Source organism: Oncorhynchus gorbuscha, unplaced genomic scaffold, assembly GCF_021184085.1.
Source record: "Oncorhynchus gorbuscha isolate QuinsamMale2020 ecotype Even-year unplaced genomic scaffold, OgorEven_v1.0 Un_scaffold_1749, whole genome shotgun sequence".
Lineage (NCBI taxonomy): Eukaryota > Metazoa > Chordata > Actinopteri > Salmoniformes > Salmonidae > Oncorhynchus > Oncorhynchus gorbuscha.
The window spans coordinates 34,425-61,575 of record NW_025746437.1 but is presented as its reverse complement, the minus strand read 5'-3'; the positions used below and the strand labels follow the sequence as shown (position 1 = coordinate 61,575).

Below are 27,151 nucleotides of genomic sequence, written 5' to 3'. Positions count from 1 at the left end.
GGAGCGTCCTGTCGCCTTGGTAACAGACGCGCTCTCCGCACTTCCGGGTTTCCAAAAACGTAACATTTCTTACAGTCATCTCCTCATTTAGCTAGGTAGCAATATCAATGTTCGTCTGTGGCTCCGTAACTTTATAATATTGACGATTCGGTGATATCCGCTGTGTTGTTGGTTGGTAAAAAAACACACGGGCTATCGTAATGTTTGAGTCAGAGCCGCGGGCTGGGGTAACGGAGGAGGAGGAGAGGAGAGAGGCAGAGCAGCTAGAGACAGAGTTGGATAAATACTTCTTCACGGTGTTTGACGGCTCGTCTCCTGAAGATGTGTCTCACGCCAAGCAGCTGTGGACCTCTTTGTCACTGCTGCCTCCGCTAGAGTCCCGCCTGGTCAACGCAGACATCCGCCAGAGGCTGCCGATAGCCCGGACAAACCATGAGACACTCCTGGTAGTCGGTAAGGTAACATTAGACCGGACAAACCATGAGACACTCCTGGTAGTCGGTAAGGTAACATTAGACCGGACAAACCATGAGACACTTCTGGTAGTCGGTAAGGTAAAATTAGACCGGACAAACCATGAGACACTTCTGGTAGTCGGTAAGGTAAAGTTAGCCCGGACAAACCATGAGACACTTCTAGTAGTCGGTAAAGTTAGCCCGGACAAACCATGAGACACTTCTGGTAGTCGGTAAGGTAAAGTTAGCCCGGACAAACCATGAGACACTCCTGGTAGTCGACCCGGACAAACCAAGAGACACTCCTGGTAGTCGGTAAGGTAAAGTTAGCCCGGACAAACCATGAGACACTCCTGGTAGTCGGTAAGGTAAAGTTAGCCCGGACAAACCATGAGACACTCCTGGTAGTCGGTAAGGTAAAGTTAGCCCGGACAAACCATGAGACACTTCTGGTAGTCGGTAAGGTAAAGTTAGCCCGGACAAACCATGAGACACTCCTGGTAGTCGGTAAGGTAAAGTTAGCCCGGACAAACCGAGACACTTCTGGTAGTCGGTAAGGTAAAGTTAGCCCGGACAAACCAAGAGACACTCCTGGTAGTCGGTAAGGTAAAGTTAGACGGACAAACCATGAGACACTCCTGGTAGACCGGACAAACCAAGAGACACTCCTGGTAGTCGGTAAGGTAAAGTTAGACCGGACAGACCATGAGACACTCCTGGTAGTCGGTAAGGTAAAGTTAGACCGGACAAACCATGAGACACTCCTGCTTCACCGGACAGACCATGAGACACTCCTGGTAGTCGGTAAGGTGAAGTTAGACCGGACAGACCATGAGACACTCCTGGTAGTCGGTAAGGTAAAGTTTGAGACACTCCTGGTACCGGACAAACCATGAGACACTCCTGGTAGTCGGTAAGGTAAAGTTAGACCGGACAAACCATGAGACACTCCTGGTAGTCGGTAAGGTAAAGTTAGACCGGACAAACCATGAGACACTAGTCTGGTAGTCTGGTAGTAAGGTAAAGTTAGACCGGACAAACCATGAGACACTCCTGGTAGTCGGTAAGGTGAAGTTAGACCGGACAGACCATGAGACACTCCTGGTAGTCGGTAAGGTAAAGTTAGACCGGACAAACCATGAGACACTCCTGGTAGTCGGTAAGGTAAAGTTAGCCCGGACAAACCATGAGACACTCCTGGTAGTCGGTAAGGTAAAGTTAGACCGGACAGACCATGAGACACTCCTGGTAGTCGGTAAGGTAAAGTTAGACCGGACAAACCATGAGACACTCCTCTGATAGTTGATAAGGTAAAGTTAGACCGGACAAACCATGTGAGCCACACTGCTCAACTGCTCGGTTCACCTGCTGTCACACTCTTATTTCTGATGCAATATTTTTTCCCCTATGAGATATTTAGTTATACTAGTACAGGACTGTGTATTGTGTAACACATGCAGCCTCCTGTGTTCTACCTCCTGGATAGACTAGATCAGTGGTTCCCAAACATGGAGTCGGGACCCCATGAGGGGCCCTGGAAATGTTTAATCTTATCATCAATCAAATTAAGAAAATGTCTTTCCTCAAATGTGTATAGAATAAAACATGTGAGTGTCAACTAAGAACCTTTTGCATGATTATGAGCTTTAATGTCATTATTGTGTGTTGGGAGTGCGTGAACTAATTTTGAGTGGATATGAACACACAGCTTTAACTAGGAAATTAACCTTTTCATTTCATTTCGAGACATCAGTGCCTGCATTTATACCCCTGCATACCCCTTCTAGTCTCAATTTGAGGTCACGTGCCAAAACAATTAAATAACCTTTTATTTTTCATTTTTAGACACCAATGCTGCTCTCAAACCATCTTCTTCGGACCATAGTAAGTATACAGCCATTCCTTAGATATCACAGTCATAAAGACATCAATGTGTGTGTGTGTGTGTGTGTGTGTGTGTGTGTGTGTGTGTGTGTGTGTGTGTGTGTGTGTGTGTGTGTGTGTGTGTGTGTGTGTGTGTGTGTGTGTGTCTGTGGGGGGGGTTGGGTAGGTTATTTTCTTTGCAGTTATTAGTTACTTGTCACCAACAAAAAGGTAAACAATAGGTCTATAGCAAATGCAGCATATGGCATTCATTTTTCACATGCGAATATCACTTTTTAGTAGTGCTCAAAGTATGCCTTTCCATGAGCACAGCATTTATTCTTCGTAAGCATTTCGTTACACTTGCAATAACATCTGCTAACCATGTGTATGTGACCAATATTTTTGATTTGTCCAAAATTGTAATCAGTAACTGTAACGATGTTTGTTGGTGGAAGGAGAGGAGGACCAAAGTGCAGCGTGGTATGTATCCATAACACTGTTAATCCAGAATGAATACGAACAAAATGACGTTCTGACAGGTGCAACAAACACGTAACCAGAAGATAACTACCCACAACTCAAAATGGGAAAACAGGCTACCTAAGTATGGTTCTCAATCAGAGACAACGATAAACAGCTGCCTCTGATTGAGAACCATACCAGGCCAAACACATAGAAAAACACAACCTAGACCTACAACATAGAATACCCACCAACATCACACCCTGACCAAACTAAACATAGAAACACAACACCTAGACCTACAACATAGAATACCCACCCACATCACACCCTGACCAAACTAAACATAGAAACACAACACCTAGACCTACAACATAGAATACCCACCCACATCACACCCTGACCAAACTAAACATAGAAACACAACATCTAGACCTACAACATAGAATACCCACCCACATCACACCCTGACCAAACTAAACATAGAAACATACAAAGCAATCTAGGGTCGGGGCGTGACAGTAACGTAACTTTTAGATTACCCAAACTCAGTAACGTAATCTGATTACATTCAGTTACTTTTAGATTACTTTCCCCTTAAGAGGCGTTAGAAGAAATTTTACCAATTGAACAACATCTATTGCAGGATAAATCAATGTTAAGGTTTACATAGTTGGCCATATATGGATGTAAAATGTTACATTATGGGTTGGTTATGTAGGGTTCTTTTAACACATCACTTTCTACTACATTATAATAATACAATTCAATTATATCTTTACATTAAAAACCAAAGTCTATCAGAATTACAGTCATTCCAATAAATGTTATACCCTTTGATCTTCAAGAACAGGACTTGGAAATATGGAAGTATAGATCCCCAAATTGTTCTACCTGAGCATGACCGCAAAACTAAGGACTTATTAGCCCATACGTAGAATGTATGCACACATGACTGTAAGTCGCTTTGGATAAAAGCGTCTGCTAAATGGCATATATTACAATATTACAATTAGCCAGTCCTACTCTGTTGTTTATGATTTAGTTGTCATGGAGGTCTGATTGGGCTCATTGATTCGAGTTGAAAATTAATGCTGATGGAATGGCATGCTTTGAGCACTACTGAAAAGGGCTATTTACATGTGAAGCATGAATGTCATATGCTGCATTTGCTATAGGCCTCTTGTTTACCTTTTTGTTGGTGACACTTTGATATCTTGATAATATGCAGCTGTTTAAAGGGCAACTCCACAGATGAAATAAAATTCAAAACCGCCTCTCCGCCTCTGTTTTGGTAAAAAGCTGAGGGATGGGTCTGGAGAAATGTAACCACTCTCAGATTAATAGACAGAGCTGTGGATGCAAGGACTGACTGTCCAAGCTGAGGGATGGGCCTGGAGAAATGTAACCACTCTCAGATTAATAGACAGAGCTGTGGATGCAAGGACTGACTGTCCAAGTTGAGGGATGGGCCTGGAGAAATGTAACCACTCTCAGATTAATAGACAGAGCTGTGGATGCAAGGACTGACTGTCCAAGCTGAGGGATGGGCCTGGAGAAATGTAACCACTCTCAGATTAATAGACAGAGCTGTGGATGCAAGGACTGACTGTCCAAGCTGAGGGATGGGCCTGGAGAAATGTAACCACTCTCAGATTAATAGACAGAGCTGTGGATGCAGGACTGACTGTCCAAGCTGAGGGATGGGCCTGGAGAAATGTAACCACTCTCAGATTAATAGACAGAGCTGTGGATGCAAGGACTGACTGTCCAAGCTGAGGGATGGGTCTGGAGAAAGTAACCACTCTCAGATTAATAGACAGAGCTGTGGATGGGCAAGCTGAGGGATGGGGAGAAATGTAACCACTCTCAGATTAATAGACAGAGCTGTGGATGCAAGGACTGACCATCCATGATACCAAAATGATTGTTTTTGCCATGTTATGAGTTTACATTTACAATGTTTACAAACACATTTATATATAAACAATCTTATATTTTGTTTTTTTTCACGAAGTGTGACAGTTGAACTAAGATCATGAGGCATTTATAAGTTATATTCTTCAAGAATCAATGGAGATATAAATGATATATAAGTCTAAAAATGTATGTAGCAACTGCAGATTGTCCCTTTAAGTCTATCTAAATTGTGGGAGTTTGAGCTTGTGTCCATTAGGCCTATGGATTTATTTATTTTATCAGCATTAATTAGTTTGAGCAATAAAAGCCCCACTTGTATTCCATAAACTGGGATCCACACTGTGCAGCTGTTATTCCATAAGCTGGGATCCACACTGTGCAGCTGTTATTCCATAAGCTGGGATCCACACTGTGCAGCTGTTATTCCATAAACTGGGATCCACACTGTGCAGCTGTTATTCTATAGGCTGGGATCCACACTGTGCAGCTGTTATTCCATAAACTGGGATCCACACTGTGCAGCTGTTATTCCATAAGTTGGGATCCACACTGTGCAGCTGTTATTCCATAAACTGGGATCCACACTATGCAGCTGTTATTCTATAGGCTGGGATCCACACTGTTATTCTATAGGCTGGGATCCACACTGTTATTCTATAGGCTGGGATCCACACTGTTATTCTATAGGCTGGGATCCACACTGTTATTCTATAGGCTGGGATCCACACTGTGCAGCTGTTATTCTATAAGATGGGATCCACACTGTGCAGCTGTTATTCTATAGGCTGGGATCCACACTGTTATTCTATAGGCTGGGATCCACACTGTGCAGCTGTTATTCTATAGGCTGGGATCCACACTGTGCAGCTGTTATTCTATAGGCTGGGATCCACACTGTTATTCTATAGGCTGGGATCCACACTGTTATTCTATAGGCTGGGATCCACACTGTTATTCTATAGGCTGGGATCCACACTGTTATTCTATAGGCTGGGATCCACACTGTTATTCTATAGGCTGGGATCCACACTGTGCAGCTGTTATTCTATAAGATGGGATCCACACTGTGCAGCTGTTATTCTATAGGCTGGGATCCACACTGTTATTCTATAGGCTGGGATCCACACTGTGCAGCTGTTATTCTATAGGCTGGGATCCACACTGTGCAGCTGTTATTCTATAGGCTGGGATCCACACTATGCAGCTGTTATTCCATAAGATGGGATCCACACTGTGCAGCTGTTATTCCATAAGCTGGGATCCACACTGTGCAGCTGTTATTCTATAGGCTGGGATCCACACTGTGCAGCTGTTATTCTATAGGCTGGGATCCACACTATGCAGCTGTTATTCCATAAGCTGGGATCCACACTGTGCAGCTGTTATTCTATAAACTGGGATCCACACTGTGCAGCTGTTATTCCATAAGCTGGGATCCACACTGTGCAGCTGTTATTCTATAAACTGGGATCCACACTGTGCAGCTGTTATTCTATAAACTGGGATCCACACTCTGCAGCTGTTATTCCATAAGATGGGATCCACACTATGCAGCTGTTATTCCATAAGCTGGGATCCACACTATGCAGCTGTTATTCCATAAGATGGGATCCACACTATGCAGCTGTTATTCCATAAGCTGGGATCCACACTGTGCAGCTGTTATTCCATAAGCTGGGATCCACACTATGCAGCTGTTATTCCATAAACTGGGATCCACACTGTGCAGCTGTTATTCTATAGGCTGGGATCCACACTGTTATTCTATAAGCTGGGATCCACACTATGCAGCTGTTATTCCATAAACTGGGATCCACACTGTGCAGCTGTTATTCCATAAACTGGGATTCACACTGTGCAGCTGTTATTATATAGGCTGGGATCCACACTATGCAGCTGTTATTCTATAGGCTGGGATCCACACTGTTATTCTATAGGCTGGGATCCACACTGTTATTCTATAGGCTGGGATCCACACTGTGCAGCTGTTATTCTATAGGCTGGGATCCACACTGTGCAGCTGTTATTCTATAGGCTGGGATCCACACTATGCAGCTGTTATTCTATAGGCTGGGATCCACACTGTGCAGCTGTTATTCTATAGGCTGGGATCCACACTGTTATTCTATAGGCTGGGATCCACACTATGCAGCTGTTATTCTATAGGCTGGGATCCACACTATGCAGCTGTTATTCTATAGGCTGGGATCTACACTGTTATTCTATAGGCTGGGATCCACACTATGCAGCTGTTATTCTATAGGCTGGGATCCACACTGTTATTCTATAGGCTGGGATCCACACTATGCAGCTGTTATTCTATAGGCTGGGATCCACACTATGCAGCTGTTATTCTATAGGCTGGGATCCACACTGTGCAGCTGTTATTCTATAGGCTGGGATCCACACTATGCAGCTGTTATTCTATAGGCTGGGATCCACACTATGCAGCTGTTATTCTATAGGCTGAGATCCACACTATGCAGCTGTTATTCTATAGGCTGGGATCCACACTGTTATTCTATAGGCTGGGATCCACACTATGCAGCTGTTATTCTATAGGCTGGGATCCACACTGTTATTCTATAGGCTGGGATCCACACTATGCAGCTGTTATTCTATAGGCTGGGATCCACACTATGCAGCTGTTATTCTATAGGCTGGGATCCACACTATGCAGCTGTTATTCTATGGGCTGGGATCCACACTATGCAGCTGTTATTCTATAGGCTGGGATCCACACTGTGCAGCTGTTGCAAGAGCACATTTTTCACTGGCTGTCCACTGGTTTAAAAAACAATGATTGATAGGCAGCTTAAACCTCTTGAATTCAACCACAATCCGCAAGGCACAAATAGCTAAATGAGAGAGCAGCAGTGTGATTCACATCAATGTGTAGATATCAATAGTAAGTGATATCCGTATCGCCGTAGACTACACCACTGCTGTCATCATTACCTCCAAGCATTTTTATTTTTCACCTTCATTTAACTAGGCAAGTCAGTTAAGAACAAATTCTTATTTTCAATGACGGCCTAGGAACAGTGGGTTAACTGCCTGATCAGGGGCAGAAGGACAGATTTGTATCTTGTCAGCTCGGGGATTTGAACTTGCAACCTTCCGGTTTCTAGTCCAAAGCTCTAATCACAAGGCTACCCTGCTGCCCGTTGTTTAGTCAAGTTGGATCATCTTTGGATACCGACAGCATTACATTTGACATTTAAGTCATTTAGCAGACTTACAAATTGGTGCATTCACCTTATGACATCCAGTGGAACAGCCACTTTACAATAGTGCATCTAAATCTTTTAAGGGGGGGGGGGTGAGAAGGATTACTTTATCCTATCCTAGGTATTCCTTAAAGAGGTGGGGTTTCAGGTGTCTCCGGAAGGTGGTGATTGACTCCGCTGTCCTGGCGTCGTGAGGGAGTTTGTTCCACCATTGGGGGGCCAGAGCAGCGAACAGTTTTGACTGGGCTGAGCGGGAACTGTACTTCCTCAGTGGTAGGGAGGCGAGCAGGCCAGAGGTGGATGAACGCAGTGCCCTTGTTTGGGTGTAGGGCCTGATCAGAGCCTGGAGGTACTGAGGTGCCGTTCCCCTCACAGCTCCGTAGGCAAGCACCATGGTCTTGTAGCGGATGCGAGCTTCAACTGGAAGCCAGTGGAGAGAGCGGAGGAGCGGGGTGACGTGAGAGAACTTGGGAAGGTTGAACACCAGACGGGCTGCGGCGTTCTGGATGAGTTGTAGGGGTTTAATGGCACAGGCAGGGAGCCCAGCCAACTGCGAGTTGCAGTAATCCAGACGGGAGATGACAAGTGCCTGGATTAGGACCTGCGCCGCTTCCTGTGTGAGGCAGGGTCGTACTCTGCGGATGTTGTAGAGCATGAACCTACAGGAATGGGCCACCGCCTTGATGTTAGTTGAGAACGACAGGGTGTTGTCCAGGATCACGCCAAGGTTCTTAGCGCTCTGGGAGGAGGACACAATGGAGTTGTCAACCGTGATGGCGAGATCATGGAACGGGCAGTCCTTCCCCGGAAGGAAGATCAGCTCCGTCTTGCCGAGGTTCAGCTTGAGGTGGTGATCCGTCATCCACACTGATATGTCTGCCAGACATGCAGAGATGCGATTCGCCACCTGGTCATCAGAAGGGGGAAAGGAGAAGATTAATTGTGTGTCGTCTGCATAGCAATGATAGGAGAGACCATGTGAGGTTATGACAGAGCCAAGTGACTTGGTGTATAGCGAGAATAGGAGAGGGCCTAGAACAGAGCCCTGGGGGACACCAGTGGTGAGAGCGCGTGGTGAGGAGACAGATTCTCGCCACGCCACCTGGTAGGAGCGACCTGTCAGGTAGGACGCAATCCAAGCGTGGGCCGCGCCGGAGATGCCCAACTCGGAGAGGGTGGAGAGGAGGATCTGATGGTTCACAGTAAGGCAGCCGATAGGTCTAGAAGGATGAGAGCAGAGGAGAGAGAGTTAGCTTTAGCAGTGCGGAGCGCCTCCGTGATACAGAGAAGAGCAGTCTCAGTTGAATGACTAGTCTTGAAACCTGACTGATTTGGATCAAGAAGGTCATTCTGAGAGAGATAGCGGGAGAGCTGGCCAAGGACGGCACGTTCAAGAGTTTTGGAGAGAAAAGAAAGAAGGGATACTGGTCTGTAGTTGTTGACATCGGAGGGATCGAGTGTAGGTTTTTTCAGAAGGGGTGCAACTCTCGCTCTCTTGAAGACGGAAGGGACGTAGCCAGCGGTCAGGGATGAGTTGATGAGCGAGGTGAGGTAAGGGAGAAGGTCTCCGAAAATGGTCTGGAGAGGAGGGGATAGGGTCAAGCGGGCAGGTTGTTGGGCGGCCGGCCGTCACAAGACGCGAGATTTCATCTGAGAGAGAGGGAAGAAAGAGGTCAGAGCACAGGGTAGGGCAGTGTGAGCAGAACCAGCGGTGTCGTTTGACTTAGCAAACGAGGATCGGATGTCGTCGACCTTCTTTTCAAAATGGTTGACGAAGTCATCTGCAGAGAGGGAGGAGGGGGGGGGGGGGAGGAGGAGGATTCAGGAGGGAGGAGAAGGTGGCAAAGAGCTTCCTAGGGTTAGAGGCAGATGCTTGGAATTTAGAGTGGTAGAAAGTGGCTTTAGCAGCAGAGACAGAGGAGGAAAATGTAGAGAGGAGGGAGTGAAAGGATGCCAGGACCGCAGGGAGACGAGTTTTCCTCCATTTCCGCTCGGCTGCCCGGAGCCCTGTTCTGTGAGCTCGCAATGAGTCGTCGAGCCACGGAGCGGGAGGGGAGGACCGAGCCGGCCTGGAGGATAGGGGACATAGAGAGTCAAAGGATGCAGAAAGGGAGGAGAGGAGGGTTGAGGAGGCAGAATCAGGAGATAGGTTGGAGAAGGTTTGAGCAGAGGGAAGAGATGATAGGATGGAAGAGGAGAGAGTAGCGGGGGAGAGAGAGCGGAGGTTGGGACGGCGCGATACCATCCGAGTAGGGGCAGTGTGGGAAGTGTTGGATGAGAGCGAGAGGGAAAAGGATACAAGGTAGTGGTCGGAGACATGGAGGGGAGTTGCAATGAGGTTAGTGGAAGAACAGCATCTAGTAAAGATGAGGTCGAGCGTATTGCCTGCCTTGTGAGTAGGGGGGGGAAGGTGAGAGGGTGAGGTCAAAAGAGGAGAGGAGTGGAAAGAAGGAGGCAGAGAGGAATGAGTCAAAGGTAGACGTGGGGAGGTTAAAGTCGCCACGCGGTGTGGAGCGTTTGTATGGTCTGTGCAGAGAGGAGAGAACAGGGATAGACAGACACATAGTTGACAGGCTACAGAAGAGGCTACGCTAATGCAAAGGAGATTGGAATGACAAGTGGACTACACGTCTCGAATGTTCAGAAAGTTAAGCTTACGTGGCAAGAATCTTATTGACTAAAATTATTAAAATGATACAGTACTGCTGAAGTAGGCTAGCTGGCAGTGGCTGCGTTGTTGACTTTGTAGGCTAGCTGGCAGTGGCTGCGTTGTTGACACTACACTAATCAAGTCGTTCCGTTGAGTGTAATAGTTTCTACAGTGCTGCTATTCGGGGGCTAGCTGGCTAGCTAGCAGTGTTGATTACGTTACGTTGCGTTAAAAGAACGACAATAGCTGGCTAGCTAACCTAGAAAATCGCTCTAGACTACACAATTATCTTTGATACAAAGACGGCTATGTAGCTAGCTATGTAGCTAGCTACGATCAAACAAATCAAACCGTTGTACTGTAATGAAATGAAATGAAACATGTGATACTACCTGTGGAGTGAAGCGGAATGCGACCGGGTTGTTGAGTTCTATTCGGTATTCGGTAGACGTGGCTAGCTGTTGGCTAGCTAGCAGTGTCTCCTACGTTAAGGACGACAAATAGCTGGCTAGCTAACCTTGGTAAATTAAGATAATCACTCTAAGACTACACACTCTAAACTACACAATTATCTTGGATACGAAGACAGCAAAGACAACTATGTAGCTAGCTAACACTACACTAATCAAGTCGTTCAGTTGAGTGTAATAGTTTCTACAGTGCTGCTATACGGTAGACGGTGGACGTTTGCTAGCTGGCTAGCTGCTGGGCTACGTTAGGACGACGAAATACGATAATTACGCAATTATCTTTGATACAAAGACGGCTATGTAGCTAGCTAAGAAGAAATTGTTAAGATTAGACAAATCGAACCGTTGTACTATAATGAAATGTAATGAAATGTAATGAAAAGTTATACTACCTGCGGACCGAAGTGGGGATGCGACCGCTCGCTCCAACCCGGAAGTATCAATAACAGCAGTCGCACCATTGGAAGACATACAGTAGCTTGGACTGTAACCTACAAAAGCCTTTTCCTGCTCTTTTCCCGCGATCCATCAAACACATTTGGTGTGTCATCATAGTTGTCTCTGACATCATAGTGGTCTCTGACATCATAGTGGTCTCTGTCATCATAGTGGTCTCTGTCATCATAGTGGTCTCTGACATCATAGTGGTCTCTGTCATCATAGTGGTCTCTGACATCATAGTGGTCTCTGTCATCATAGTGGTCTCTGTCATCATAGTGGTCTCTGACATCATAGTGGTCTCTGACATCATAGTGGTCTCTGATTGGTGGTCAGACTCACTCAGGTGGAACAAACATAAACTTGTGCCATTTTTTTCAATGCTGATTTGAATGTCATTGAGAAAACAGAGTCAATTTAAACGTTATCCTCCAAGTAATCTTCTAGTTTTTCTAAAGCATCTGTAATCTGATTATAATATATTTGCTGGTAACGTAACGGATTACAGTTACTGGGTTTTTATAATCCCTTACATGTTATCTGTTACTCCCCAACCCTGTGTGTGTGAAACAGGAGAGAGGCTGCAGGAGGTTCGCCATCAGAAGCAGAGACAGGAGGACAGGCTGCAGGAGGTTCGCCATCAGAAGCAGAGACAGGAAGAGAGACAGAGATACATGGACATGGTGAGAGGAAACGACCCGGGGTGTGTGTGTTAGAGTAGAGGTGGTAGTGACCAGTGATACAGTGGTGTCCTGATGGTCCATCTATCTGATGTGTAGACCTTTAACTGATTACACAGAGAGAGAGGGGCTATAGGGGGGATGGGGAATTAATTGACTGAAAGCTTGACTTGGGTATCTCATACTGTCTCAAGACACACACACACACACACACACACACACACACACACACACACACACACACACACACACACACACACACACACACACACACACACACACACACACACACACACACACACACACACACACACACACACACACACACACGTGCCCACACAGCATATTCCTAATGGTCTATCAGCCAGTGAAAGACTGTCTCTCTCTCTGTCTCCCTCCTGTAAATCAACCTTATAGCCTGTTTACTAATTACTGCTACTGCTGCACACACTGGGCTTCAACATTACTGTGTGTGTGTGTGTGTGTGTGTGTGTGTGTGTGTGTGTGTGTGTGTGTGTGTGTGTGTGTGTGTGTGTGTGTGTGTGTGTGTGTGTGTGTGTGTGTGTGTGTGAATGAGGGGCAGGGCAGGGAACCGGTTAATAACATTATTTTACGTTCCAGGCAGTTTTTCCCAGTCCCACAAGAAACTCAACAAAGCGTCTATGCAAAACTCTTACTGTCACTCAGAAACGTATTCCAGTGTCTGTCTGCCTGCCAGTTGAACATCTTTTCCAGTGTCTGTCTGTCTGTCTGCCAGTTGAACATATTTTCCAGTGTCTGTCTGTCTGCCTGCTAGTTGAACATCTTTTCCAGTGTCTGTCTGTCTGCCTGCCAGTTGAACATCTTTTCCAGTGTCTGTCTGTCTGTCTGCCAGTTGAACATCTTTTCCAGTGTCTGTCTGTCTGCCTGCCAGTTGAACATCTTTTCCAGTGTCTGTCTGTCTGCCTGCCAGTTGAACATCTTTTCCAGTGTCTGTCTGCCTGCCAGTTGAACATGTTTTTCATTGTAGGCTATCTGCCCCTCCTCCCTCCGTAGCATAGTCTACTGTAGCCCCTTCCCCCTCCGTTGCATAGTCTACTGTCGCCCCTCCCCCCTCCGTTGCATAGTCTACTGTCGCCCCTCCCCCTCCGTTGCATAGTCTACCGTAGCCCCTCCCCCTCCGTTGCATAGTCTACCGTAGCCCCTCCCCCCTCCGTTGCATAGTCTACCGTAGCCCCTCCCCCCTCCGTAGCATAGTCTACTGTAGCCCCTGTTATTTAATGGAATCCTATCAAATATAATCCAGGTAGAATCAGGAATTCCCCAGGGCAGCTGTCTAGGCCCCTTACTTTTTTCAATCTTTACTAATGACATGAGTAAAGCCAGTGTGTCTATGTATGCAAAGGATTCAACACTATACACGTCAGCTACTACAGCGACTGAAATGACTGCAACACTTAACAAAGAGCTGCAGTTAGTTTCAGAATGGGTGGCAAGGAATAAGTTAGTCCTAAATATTTCTAAAACTAAAAGCATTGTATTGGCGACAAATCATTCACTAAACTTCAATGACTCATAATGAATCATGTGGAAATTGAGCAAATTGAGGTGACTAAAGTGCTTGGAGTAACCCTGGATTGGAAACTGTATTGGTCAAAACATATTGATACAACAATAGCTAAGATGGGGAGAAGTCTGTCCATAATAAAGCGCTACTCTGCCTTCTTAACAACACTATCAACAAGGTAGGCCCTACAGGCCCTAGTTTCTACCTTCTTAACAACACTATCAACACGGCAGGTCCTACAGGCTCTAGTTTCTACCTTCTTAACAACACTATCAACAAGGCAGGTCCTACAGGCCCTAGTTTCTACCTTTTTAACAACACTATCAACAAGCCAGGTCCTACAGGCCCTAGTTTCTACCTTCTTAACAACACTATCAACAAGGCAGGTCCTACAGGCCCTAGTTTCTACCTTCTTAACAACACTATCAACAAAGCAGGTCCTACAGGCCCTAGTTTCTACCTTCTTAACAACACTATCAACAAGGCAGGTCCTACAGGCCCTAGTTTCTACCTTCTTAACAACACCATCAACAAGGCAGGTCCTATAGGCTCTATTTTTGTCACACCTGGACTACTGTTTAGTCGTGTGGTCAGGTAACACAAAGAGGGACTTGGTAAAATTGCAGTTGTCTCAGAACAGGGCAACATGGCTGGCCTTTGGATGTACACAGAGAGCTAACATTAATGATATGCATGTCAATCTCTCATGGCTCACAGTGGAAGAGAGATTGACTTCATCACTACTTGTTTTTGTAAGAAGTGTTGACAAGCTGAATGCACTGAGCTGCATTGTAGTGGTGGTGGTATTATACATGTTGTATTGTAGTGGTGGTGGTATTATACATGTTGTATTGTAGTGGTGGTGGTATTATACATGTTGTATAGTAGTGGTGGTGGTATTATACATGTTGTATTGTAGTGGTGGTGGTATTATACATGTTGTATAGTAGTGGTGGTGGTATTATACATGTTGTATTGTAGTGGTGGTGGTATTATACATGTTGTATTGTAGTGGTGGTGGTATTATACATGTTGTATTGTAGTGGTGGTGGTATTATACATGTTGTATTGTAGTGGTGGTGGTATTATACATGTTGTATTGTAGTGGTGGTGGTATTATACATGTTGTATTGTAGTGGTGGTGGTATTATACATGTTGTATTGTAGTGGTGGTGGTATTATACATGTTGTATTGTAGTGGTGGTGGTATTATACAGACGGAGAGAGGACATCATCAACATGCTACATCAACCTTTTTACCCCTGAGGTGTGTTCTAGGCCAGACGGAGAGAGGACATCATCAACATGCTACATCAACCTTTTTACCCCTGAGGTGTGTTCTAGGCCAGACGGAGAGAGGACATCATCAACATGCTACATCAACCTTTTTACCCCTGAGGTGTGTTCTAGGCCAGAAGGAGAGAGGACATCATCAACATGCTACATCAACCTTTTTACCCCTGAGGTGTGTGTGTTCTAGGCCAGACGGAGAGAGGACATCATCAACATGCTACATCAACCTTTTTACCCCTGAGGTGTGTGTGTTCTAGGCCAGACGGAGAGAGGACATCATCAACATGCTACATCAACCTTTTTACCCCTGAGGTGTGTGTGTTCTAGGCCAGACGGAGAGAGGACATCATCAACATGCTACATCAACCTTTTTACCCCTGAGGTGTGTGTGTTCTAGGCCAGACGGAGAGAGGACATCATCAACATGCTACATCAACCTTTTTACCCCTGAGGTGTGTTCTAGGCCAGACGGAGAGAGGACATCATCAACATGCTACATCAACCTTTTTACCCCTGAGGTGTGTGTGTTCTAGGCCAGACGGAGAGAGGACATCATCAACATGCTACATCAACCTTTTTACCCCTGAGGTGTGTGTGTTCTAGGCCAGACGGAGAGAGGACATCATCAACATGCTACATCAACCTTTTTACCCCTGAGGTGTGTTCTAGGCCAGACGGAGAGAGGACATCATCAACATGCTACATCAACCTTTTACCCCTGAGGTGTGTTGTGCTACATCAACCTTTTTACCCCTGAGGTGTGTTCTAGGCCAGACGGAGAGAGGACATCATCAACATGCTACATCAACCTTTTTACCCCTGAGGTGTGTTCTAGGCCAGACGGAGAGAGGACATCATCAACATGCTACATCAACCTTTTTACCCCTGAGGTGTGTGTGTTCTAGGCCAGACGGAGAGAGGACATCATCAACATGCTACATCAACCTTTTTACCCCTGAGGTGTGTGTGTTCTAGGCCAGACGGAGAGAGGACATCATCAACATGCTACATCAACCTTTTTACCCCTGAGGTGTGTGTGTTCTAGGCCAGATGGAGAGAGGACATCATCAACATGCTACATCAACCTTTTTACCCCTGAGGTGTGTTCTAGGCCAGACGGAGAGAGGACATCATCAACATGCTACATCAACCTTTTTACCCCTGAGGTGTGTTCTAGGCCAGACGGAGAGAGGACATCATCAACATGCTACATCAACCTTTTTACCCCTGAGGTGTGTGTGTTCTAGGCCAGACGGAGAGAGGACATCATCAACATGCTACATCAACCTTTTTACCCCTGAGGTGTGTGTGTTCTAGGCCAGACGGAGAGAGGACATCATCAACATGCTACATCAACCTTTTTACCCCTGAGGTGTGTGTGTTCTAGGCCAGACGGAGAGAGGACATCATCAACATGCTACATCAACCTTTTTACCCCTGAGGTGTGTGTGTTCTAGGCCAGACGGAGAGAGGACATCATCAACATGCTACATCAACCTTTTTACCCCTGAGGTGTGTGTGTTCTAGGCCAGACGGAGAGAGGACATCATCAACATGCTACATCAACCTTTTTACCCCTGAGGTGTGTTCTAGGCCAGACGGAGAGAGGACATCATCAACATGCTACATCAACCTTTTTACCCCTGAGGTGTGTGTGTTCTAGGCCAGACGGAGAGAGGACATCATCAACATGCTACATCAACCTTTTTACCCCTGAGGTGTGTGTGTTCTAGGCCAGACGGAGAGAGGACATCATCAACATGCTACATCAACCTTTTTACCCCTGAGGTGTGTTCTAGGCCAGACGGAGAGAGGACATCATCAACATGCTACATCAACCTTTTTACCCCTGAGGTGTGTGTGTTCTAGGCCAGACGGAGAGAGGACATCATCAACATGCTACATCAACCTTTTTACCACTGAGGTGTGTGTGTTCTAGGCCAGACGGAGAGAGGACATCATCACCATGCTACATCAACCTTTTTACCCCTGAGGTGTGTGTGTTCTAGGCCAGACGGAGAGAGGACATCATCAACATGCTACATCAACCTTTTTACCCCTGAGGTGTGTTCTAGGCCAGACGGAGAGAGGACATCATCAACATGCTACATCAACCTTTTTACCCCTGAGGTGTGTTCTAGGCCAGACGGAGAGAGGACATCATCAACATGCTACATCAACCTTTTTACCCCTGAGGTGTGTTCTAGGCCAGACGGAGAGAGGACATCATCAACATGCTACATCAACCTTTTTACCCCTGAGGTGTGTGTGTTCTAGGCCAGACGGAGAGAGGACATCATCAACATGCTACATCAACCTTTTTACCCCTGAGGTGTGTGTGTTCTAGGCCAGACGGAGAGAGGACATCATCAACATGCTACATCAACCTTTTTACCCCTGAGGTGTGTGTGTTCTAGGCCAGATGGAGAGAGGACATCATCAACATGCTACATCAACCTTTTTACCCCTGAGGTGTGTGTGTTCTAGGCCAGACGGAGAGAGGACATCATCAACATGCTACATCAACCTTTTTACCCCTGAGGTGTGTTCTAGGCCAGACGGAGAGAGGACATCATCAACATGCTACATCAACCTTTTTACCCCTGAGGTGTGTTCTAGGCCAGACGGAGAGAGGACATCATCAACATGCTACATCAACCTTTTTACCCCTGAGGTGTGTGTGTTCTAGGCCAGACTGAGAGAGGACATCATCAACATGCTACATCAACCTTTTTACCCCTGAGGTGTGTTCTAGGCCAGACTGAGAGAGGACATCATCAACATGCTACATCAACCTTTTTACCCCTGAGGTGTGTGTGTTCTAGGCCAGACGGAGAGAGGACATCATCAACATGCTACATCAACCTTTTTACCCCTGAGGTGTGTTCTAGGCCAGACGGAGAGAGGACATCATCAACATGCTACATCAACCTTTTTACCCCTGAGGTGTGTGTGTTCTAGGCCAGACGGAGAGAGGACATCATCAACATGCTACATCAACCTTTTTACCCCTGAGGTGTGTGTGTTCTAGGCCAGACGGAGAGAGGACATCATCAACATGCTACATCAACCTTTTTACCCCTGAGGTGTGTTCTAGGCCAGACGGAGAGAGGACATCATCAACATGCTACATCAACCTTTTTACCCCTGAGGTGTGTGTGTTCTAGGCCAGACTGAGAGAGGACATCATCAACATGCTACATCAACCTTTTTACCCCTGAGGTGTGTGTGTTCTAGGCCAGACGGAGAGAGGACATCATCAACATGCTACATCAACCTTTTTACCCCTGAGGTGTGTGTGTTCTAGGCCAGACGGAGAGAGGACATCATCAACATGCTACATCAACCTTTTTACCCCTGAGGTGTGTGTGTTCTAGGCCAGACGGAGAGAGGACATCATCAACATGCTACATCAACCTTTTTACCCCTGAGGTGTGTGTGTTCTAGGCCAGACGGAGAGAGGACATCATCAACATGCTACATCAACCTTTTTACCCCTGAGGTGTGTGTGTTCTAGGCCAGACGGAGAGAGGACATCATCAACATGCTACATCAACCTTTTTATCCCTGAGGTGTGTTCTAGGTCAGACGGAGAGAGGACATCATCAACATGCTACATCAACCTTTTTACCCCTGAGGTGTGTTCTAGGCCAGACGGAGAGAGGACATCATCAACATGCTACATCAACCTTTTTACCCCTGAGGTGTGTTCTAGGCCAGACGGAGAGAGGACATCATCAACATGCTACATCAACCTTTTTACCCCTGAGGGTGTGTTCTAGGCCAGACGGAGAGAGGACATCATCAACATGCTACATCAACCTTTTTACCCCTGAGGTGTGTTCTAGGCCAGACGGAGAGAGGACATCATCAACATGCTACATCAACCTTTTTTACCCCTGAGGTGTGTTCTAGGCCAGACGGAGAGACATCAGGACATCATCAACATGCTACATCAACCTTTTTACCCCTGAGGTGTGTTCTAGGCCAGACGGAGAGAGGACATCATCAACATGCTACATCAGCCTTTTTACCCCTGAGGTGTGTTCTAGGCCAGACGGAGAGGACATCAACATGCTACATCAACCTTTTTACCCCTGAGGTGTGTTCTAGGCCAGACGGAGAGAGGACATCATCAACATGCTACATCAACCTTTTTACCCCTGAGGTGTGTTCTAGGCCAGATGGAGAGAGGACATCATCAACATGCTACATCAGCCTTTTTACCCCTGAGGTGTGTTCTAGGCCAGACGGAGAGAGGACATGATCAACATGCTACATCAACCTTTTTACCCCTGAGGTGTGTGTGTTCTAGGCCAGACGGAGAGAGGACATCATCAACATGCTACATCAACCTTTTTACCCCTGAGGTGTGTTCTAGGCCAGACTGAGAGAGGACATCATCAACATGCTACATCAACCTTTTTACCCCTGAGGTGTGTTCTAGGCCAGACTGAGAGAGGACATCATCAACATGCTACATCAACCTTTTTACCCCTGAGGTGTGTTCTAGGCCAGACGGAGAGAGGACATCATCAACATGCTACATCAGCTTTTTTACCCCTGAGGTGTGTTCTAGGCCAGACGGAGAGAGGACATCATCAACATGCTACATCAGCCTTTTTACCCCTGAGGTGTGTGTGTTCTAGGCCAGACGGAGAGAGGACATCATCAACATGCTACATCAACCTTTTTACCCCTGAGGTGTGTGTGTTCTAGGCCAGACGGAGAGAGGACATCATCAACATGCTACATCAACCTTTTTACCCCTGAGGTGTGTTCTAGGCCAGACGGAGAGAGGACATCATCAACATGCTACATCAACCTTTTTACCCCTGAGGTGTGTTCTAGGCCAGACGGAGAGAGGACATCATCAACATGCTACATCAACCTTTTTACCCCTGAGGTGTGTGTGTTCTAGGCCAGACGGAGAGAGGACATCATCAACATGCTACATCAACCTTTTTACCCCTGAGGTGTGTTCTAGGCCAGACGGAGAGAGGACATCATCAACATGCTACATCAACCTTTTTACCCCTGAGGTGTGTTCTAGGCCAGACGGAGAGAGGACATCAACATGCTACATCAACCTTTTTACCCCTGAGGTGTGTTCTAGGCCAGACGGAGAGAGGACATCATCAACATGCTACATCAACCTTTTTACCCCTGAGGTGTGTTCTAGGCCAGACGGAGAGAGGACATCATCAACATGCTACATCCACCTTTTTACCCCTGAGGTGTGTGTGTTCTAGGCCAGACGGAGAGAGGACATCAACATGCTACATCAACCTTTTTACCCCTGAGGTGTGTGTGTTCTAGGCCAGACGGAGAGAGGACATCATCAACATGCTACATCAACCTTTTTACCCCTGAGGTGTGTGTGTCTAGGCCAGACGGAGAGAGGACATCATCAACATGCTACATCAACCTTTTTATCCCTGAGGTGTGTGTGTGTTCTAGGCCAGACGGAGAGAGGACATCATCAACATGCTACATCAACCTTTTTACCCCTGAGGTGTGTTCTAGGCCAGACGGAGAGAGGACATCATCAACATGCTACATCAACCTTTTTACCCCTGAGGTGTGTTCTAGGCCAGACGGAGAGAGGACATCATCAACATGCTACATCAACCTTTTTACCCCTGAGGTGTGTGTGTTCTAGGCCAGACGGAGAGAGGACATCATCAACATGCTACATCAACCTTTTTACCCCTGAGGTGTGTTCTAGGCCAGACGGAGAGAGGACATCATCAACATGCTACATCAACCTTTTTTTACCCCTGAGGTGTGTTCTAGGCCAGACGGAGAGAGGACATCATCAACATGCTACATCAACCTTTTTAACCCTGAGGTGTGTTCTAGGCCAGACGGAGAGAGGACATCATCAACATGCTACATCAACCTTTTTACCCCTGAGGTGTGTTCTAGGCCAGACGGAGAGAGGACATCAACATGCTACATCAACCTTTTTACCCCTGAGGTGTGTTCTAGGCCAGACGGAGAGAGGACATCAACATGCTACATCAACCTTTTTACCCCTGAGGTGTGTTCTAGGCCAGACGGAGAGAGGACATCATCAACATGCTACATCAACCTTTTTACCCCTGAGGTGTGTTCTAGGCCAGACGGAGAGAGGACATCATCAACATGCTACATCAACCTTTTTACCCCTGAGGTGTGTTCTAGGCCAGACGGAGAGAGGACATCATCAACATGCTACATCAACCTTTTTACCCCTGAGGTGTGTGTGTTCTAGGCCAGACGGAGAGAGGACATCATCAACATGCTACATCAACCTTTTTACCCCTGAGGTGTGTGTGTTCTAGGCCAGACGGAGAGAGGACATCATCAACATGCTACATCAACCTTTTTATCCCTGAGGTGTGTGTGTGTTCTAGGCCAGACGGAGAGAGGACATCATCAACATGCTACATCAACCTTTTTACCCCTGAGGTGTGTTCTAGGCCAGACGGAGAGAGGACATCATCAACATGCTACATCAACCTTTTTACCCCTGAGGTGTGTTCTAGGCCAGACGGAGAGAGGACATCATCAACATGCTACATCAACCTTTTTACCCCTGAGGTGTGTTCTAGGCCAGACGGAGAGAGGACATCATCAACATGCTACATCAACCTTTTTACCCCTGAGGTGTGTGTGTTCTAGGCCAGACGGAGAGAGGACATCATCAACATGCTACATCAACCTTTTTACCCCTGAGGTGTGTTCTAGGCCAGACGGAGAGAGGACATCATCAACATGCTACATCAACCTTTTTACCCCTGAGGTGTGTTCTAGGCCAGACGGAGAGAGGACATCATCAACATGCTACATCAACCTTTTTAACCCTGAGGTGTGTTCTAGGCCAGACGGAGAGAGGACATCATCAACATGCTACATCAACCTTTTTACCCCTGAGGTGTGTTCTAGGCCAGACGGAGAGAGGACATCAACATGCTACATCAACCTTTTTACCCCTGAGGTGTGTTCTAGGCCAGACGGAGAGAGGACATCAACATGCTACATCAACCTTTTTACCCCTGAGGTGTGTTCTAGGCCAGACGGAGAGAGGACATCATCAACATGCTACATCAACCTTTTTACCCCTGAGGTGTGTTCTAGGCCAGACGGAGAGAGGACATCATCAACATGCTACATCAACCTTTTTACCCCTGAGGTGTGTGTGTTCTAGGCCAGACGGAGAGAGGACATCATCAACATGCTACATCAACCTTTTTACCCCTGAGGTGTGTGTGTTCTAGGCCAGACGGAGAGAGGACATCATCAACATGCTACATCAACCTTTTTACCCCTGAGGTGTGTGTGTTCTAGGCCAGACGGAGAGAGGACATCATCAACATGCTACATCAACCTTTTTATCCCTGAGGTGTGTGTGTTCTAGGCCAGACGGAGAGAGGACATCATCAACATGCTACATCAACCTTTTTACCCCTGAGGTGTGTTCTAGGCCAGACGGAGAGAGGACATCATCAACATGCTACATCAACCTTTTTACCCCTGAGGTGTGTGTGTTCTAGGCCAGACGGAGAGAGGACATCATCAACATGCTACATCAACCTTTTTACCCCTGAGGTGTGTGTGTTCTAGGCCAGACGGAGAGAGGACATCATCAACATGCTACATCAACCTTTTTACCCCTGAGGTGTGTGTGTTCTAGGCCAGACGGAGAGAGGACATCATCAACATGCTACATCAACCTTTTTACCCCTGAGGTGTGTTCTAGGCCAGACGGAGAGAGGACATCATCAACATGCTACATCAACCTTTTTACCCCTGAGGTGTGTGTGTTCTAGGCCAGACGGAGAGAGGACATCATCAACATGCTACATCAACCTTTTTACCCCTGAGGTGTGTTCTAGGCCAGACGGAGAGAGGACATCATCAACATGCTACATCAACCTTTTTACCCCTGAGGTGTGTGTGTTCTAGGCCAGACGGAGAGAGGACATCATCAACATGCTACATCAACCTTTTTACCCCTGAGGTGTGTGTGTTCTAGGCCAGACGGAGAGAGGACATCATCAACATGCTACATCAACCTTTTTACCCCTGAGGTGTGTGTGTTCTAGGCCAGACGGAGAGAGGACATCATCAACATGCTACATCAACCTTTTTACCCCTGAGGTGTGTGTGTTCTAGGCCAGACGGAGAGAGGACATCATCAACATGCTACATCAACCTTTTTACCCCTGAGGTGTGTGTGTTCTAGGCCAGACGGAGAGAGGACATCATCAACATGCTACATCAACCTTTTTACCCCTGAGGTGTGTGTGTTCTAGGCCAGACGGAGAGAGGACATCATCAACACGGAGAGAGGACATCATCAACATGCTACATCAACCTTTTTACCCCTGAGGTGTGTGTGTTCTAGGCCAGACGGAGAGAGGACATCATCAACATGCTACATCAACCTTTTTACCCCTGAGGTGTGTGTGTTCTAGGCCAGACGGAGAGAGGACATCATCAACATGCTACATCAACCTTTTTACCCCTGAGGTGTGTGTGTTCTAGGCCAGACGGAGAGAGGACATCATCAACATGCTACATCAACCTTTTTACCCCTGAGGTGTGTGTGTTCTAGGCCAGACGGAGAGAGGACATCATCAACATGCTACATCAACCTTTTTACCCCTGAGGTGTGTGTGTTCTAGGCCAGACGGAGAGAGGACATCATCAACATGCTACATCAACCTTTTTACCCCTGAGGTGTGTGTGTTCTAGGCCAGACGGAGAGAGGACATCATCAACATGCTACATCAACCTTTTTACCCCTGAGGTGTGTGTGTTCTAGGCCAGACGGAGAGAGGACATCATCAACATGCTACATCAACCTGAGGTTTTTACATCCCTGACCCCTGGTGTGTGTGTTCTAGGCCAGACGGAGAGAGGACATCATCAACATGCTACATCAACCTTTTTACCCCTGAGGTGTGTGTGTTCTAGGCCAGACGGAGAGAGGACATCATCAACATGCTACATCAACCTTTTTACCCCTGAGGTGTGTGTGTTCTAGGCCAGACGGAGAGAGGACATCATCAACATGCTACATCAACCTTTTTACCCCTGAGGTGTGTGTGTTCTAGGCCAGACGGAGAGAGGACATCATCAACATGCTACATCAACCTTTTTACCCCTGAGGTGTGTGTGTTCTAGGCCAGACGGAGAGAGGACATCATCAACATGCTACATCAACCTTTTTACCCCTGAGGTGTGTGTGTTCTAGGCCAGACGGAGAGAGGACATCATCAACATGCTACATCAACCTTTTTACCCCTGAGGTGTGTGTGTTCTAGGCCAGACGGAGAGAGGACATCATCAACATGCTACATCAACCTTTTTACCCCTGAGGTGTGTGTGTTCTAGGCCAGACGGAGAGAGGACATCATCAACATGCTACATCAACCTTTTTACCCCTGAGGTGTGTGTGTTCTAGGCCAGACGGAGAGAGGACATCATCAACATGCTACATCAACCTTTTACCCCTGAGGTGTGTGTGTTCTAGGCCAGACGGAGAGAGGACATCATCAACATGCTACATCAACCTTTTACCCCTGAGGTGTGTGTGTTCTAGGCCAGACGGAGAGAGGACATCATCAACATGCTACATCAACCTTTTTACCCCTGAGGTGTGTGTGTTCTAGGCCAGACGGAGAGAGGACATCATCAACATGCTACATCAACCTTTTTACCCCTGAGGTGTGTGTGTTCTAGGCCAGACGGAGAGAGGACATCATCAACATGCTACATCAACCTTTTTACCCTGAGGTGTGTGTGTTCTAGGCCAGACGGAGAGAGGACATCATCAACATGCTACATCAACCTTTTTACCCCTGAGGTGTGTGTGTTCTAGGCCAGACGGAGAGAGGACATCATCAACATGCTACATCAACCTTTTTACCCCTGAGGTGTGTGTGTTCTAGGCCAGACGGAGAGAGGACATCATCAACATGCTACATCAACCTTTTTACCCCTGAGGTGTGTGTGTTCTAGGCCAGACGGAGAGAGGACATCATCAACATGCTACATCAACCTTTTTACCCCTGAGGTGTGTGTGTTCTAGGCCAGACGGAGAGAGGACATCATCAACATGCTACATCAACCTTTTTACCCCTGAGGTGTGTGTGTTCTAGGCCAGACGGAGAGAGGACATCATCAACATGCTACATCAACCTTTTTACCCCTGAGGTGTGTGTGTTCTAGGCCAGACGGAGAGAGGACATCATCAACATGCTACATCAACAGAGACAGAAGAGGATTCAGGTGAAACACAGTGTTACTATACTTGTGAGGACTTTTTGGGGACCATCAATTGATTCCCTAAACCTAACTTTAAACCTAACCCTAATTCTAACCCTAACCCCTTAAACCTAACTTTAAACCTAACCCTAATTCTAACCCTAATTCTAACCCTAACCCCCTAAACCTAACCTTAAACCTAACCCTAATTCTAACCCTAACCCCTTAAACCTAACTTTAAACCTAACCCTAATTCTAACCCTAACCCCCTAAACCTAACTTTAAACCTAACCCTAATTCTAACCCTAACCCCTTAAACCTAACCCTATTTCTAACCCTAACCCCCTAAACCTAACCTTAAACCTAACCCTAATTCTAACCCTAACGCCCTAAACCTAACCTTAAACCTAACCCTAACCCCCTAAACCTAACCTTAAACCTAACCCTAATTCTAACCCTAACCCCCTAAACCTAAAATATATATATTTTTTCCCGGTTTACTATTCTTGTGAGGATTTTTGGTCCTCACAAGAATAGCACTAAAGTACACACACACACAAACACACTACCACAATGTACAGCACATGTGATCACTGAATGTTCAGGTCACATGACCCTGTTTGCCTGCTGGGTGCAAAGCTTATGCAAGGCTTCAGGGCTCCAGACAGAATAACATAAACCTCTGTGTATTTGTCTTTGTGTGTGTCTGTGCGTGCACGTATATATGTCTCTGTATGTATGTGTGTGTGTCTGTGTATGTGACAGAGGGAAACAGTCTCACTCCCCTACAAGCCTAGGCAGAGGGACAGGAGTGAGAGGTACGTGACACTGTGTGTGTGGTGTCTGTGTTCTGCTGAAGCTGCAGAGTAAATCTGTGTGTGTGTGTGTGTGTGTGTGTGTGTGTGTGTGTGTGTGTGTGTGTGTGACAGAGGGAAACAGTCTCACTCCCCTACAAGCCTAGGCAGAGGGACAGGAGTGAGAGGCTGCAGAGTAAATCACTGTGTGTGTGTGTGTGTGTGTGACAGGCTGGCTCTTAACCCCCCGGGGCACCTGGACACAGACGTGGAGGAGGTCCGAAGGCTTCAGTAACACACAGACCTCGGCGTCAGAACAGAACCAGGCGGATCCATGTCTGCAGGAGTTTTAGTTACAGTGACTTCCTGTTTTTATAAAGTCTGTCTTTGATGAACTGGGTGGAAATATTGTCCTTTTTTGTATGAAGGATGTTATCTTTAAAAGAGAGGGATGTCTGTTATTGAAAAGAGAGGGATGTCTGTTATTTAAAAGAGAGGGAGGTCTGTTATTGAAAAGAGAGGGAGGTCTGTTATTGAAAAGGGAGGGAGGTCTGTTATTGAAAAGAGAGGGAGGTCTGTTATTGAAAAGAGAGGGAGGTCTGTTATTGAAAAGAGAGGGATGTCTGTTATTTAAAAGAGAGGGAGGTCTGTTATTTAAAAGAGAGGGAGGTCTGTTATTTAAAAGAGAGGGAGGTCTGTTATTTAAAAGAGAGGGAGGTCTGTTATTTAAAAGAGAGGGAGGTCTGTTATTTAAAAGAGAGGGAGGTCTGTTATTTAAAAGAGAGGGATGTCTGTTATTTAAAAGAGAGGGAGGTCTGTTATTGAAAAGGGAGGGAGGTCTGTTATTGAAAAGAGAGGGATGTCTGTTATTGAAAAGAGAGGGATGTCTGTTATTTAAAAGAGAGGGAGGTCTGTTATTTAAAAGAGAGGGAGGTCTGTTATTTAAAAGAGAGGGAGGTCTGTTATTTAAAAGAGAGGGAGGTCTGTTATTTAAAAGAGAGGGAGGTCTGTTATTTAAAAGAGAGGGAGGTCTGTTATTTAAAAGAGAGGGAGGTCTGTTATTTAAAAGAGAGGGAGGTCTGTTATTTAA

The 27,151-nt window shown here is 46.5% G+C and overlaps 1 protein-coding gene across 1 annotated transcript; it reads left to right on the top strand.

Annotated features, from left to right (window-relative positions):
- Positions 1–16: 16 nt before the first annotated feature.
- hoatz (HOATZ cilia and flagella associated protein) lies at positions 17–26,451 on the top strand. Its single transcript, XM_046338148.1, has 6 exons — positions 17–453; positions 2,301–2,339; positions 12,065–12,174; positions 25,232–25,291; positions 26,197–26,249; positions 26,293–26,451. Exons 1-6 carry the CDS (start codon positions 201–203, stop codon positions 26,354–26,356), a joined length of 579 nt encoding a protein of 192 aa, XP_046194104.1. The 5' UTR covers positions 17–200; the 3' UTR covers positions 26,357–26,451.
- Positions 26,452–27,151: the final 700 nt, after the last annotated feature.

Coding starts and splice junctions, on each gene's coding strand:
- hoatz (XM_046338148.1), top strand. CDS start 201: ATGTTTGAGTCAGAGCCGCGGGCTGGGGTAACGGAGGAGGAGGAGAGG. Junction 454..2,300: donor TGAGACACTCCTGGTAGTCG/GTAAGGTAACAT, acceptor TTTCATTTTTAG/ACACCAATGCTGCTCTCAAA. Junction 12,175..25,231: donor GACAGAGATACATGGACATG/GTGAGAGGAAAC, acceptor TGTGTGTTCTAG/GCCAGACGGAGAGAGGACAT.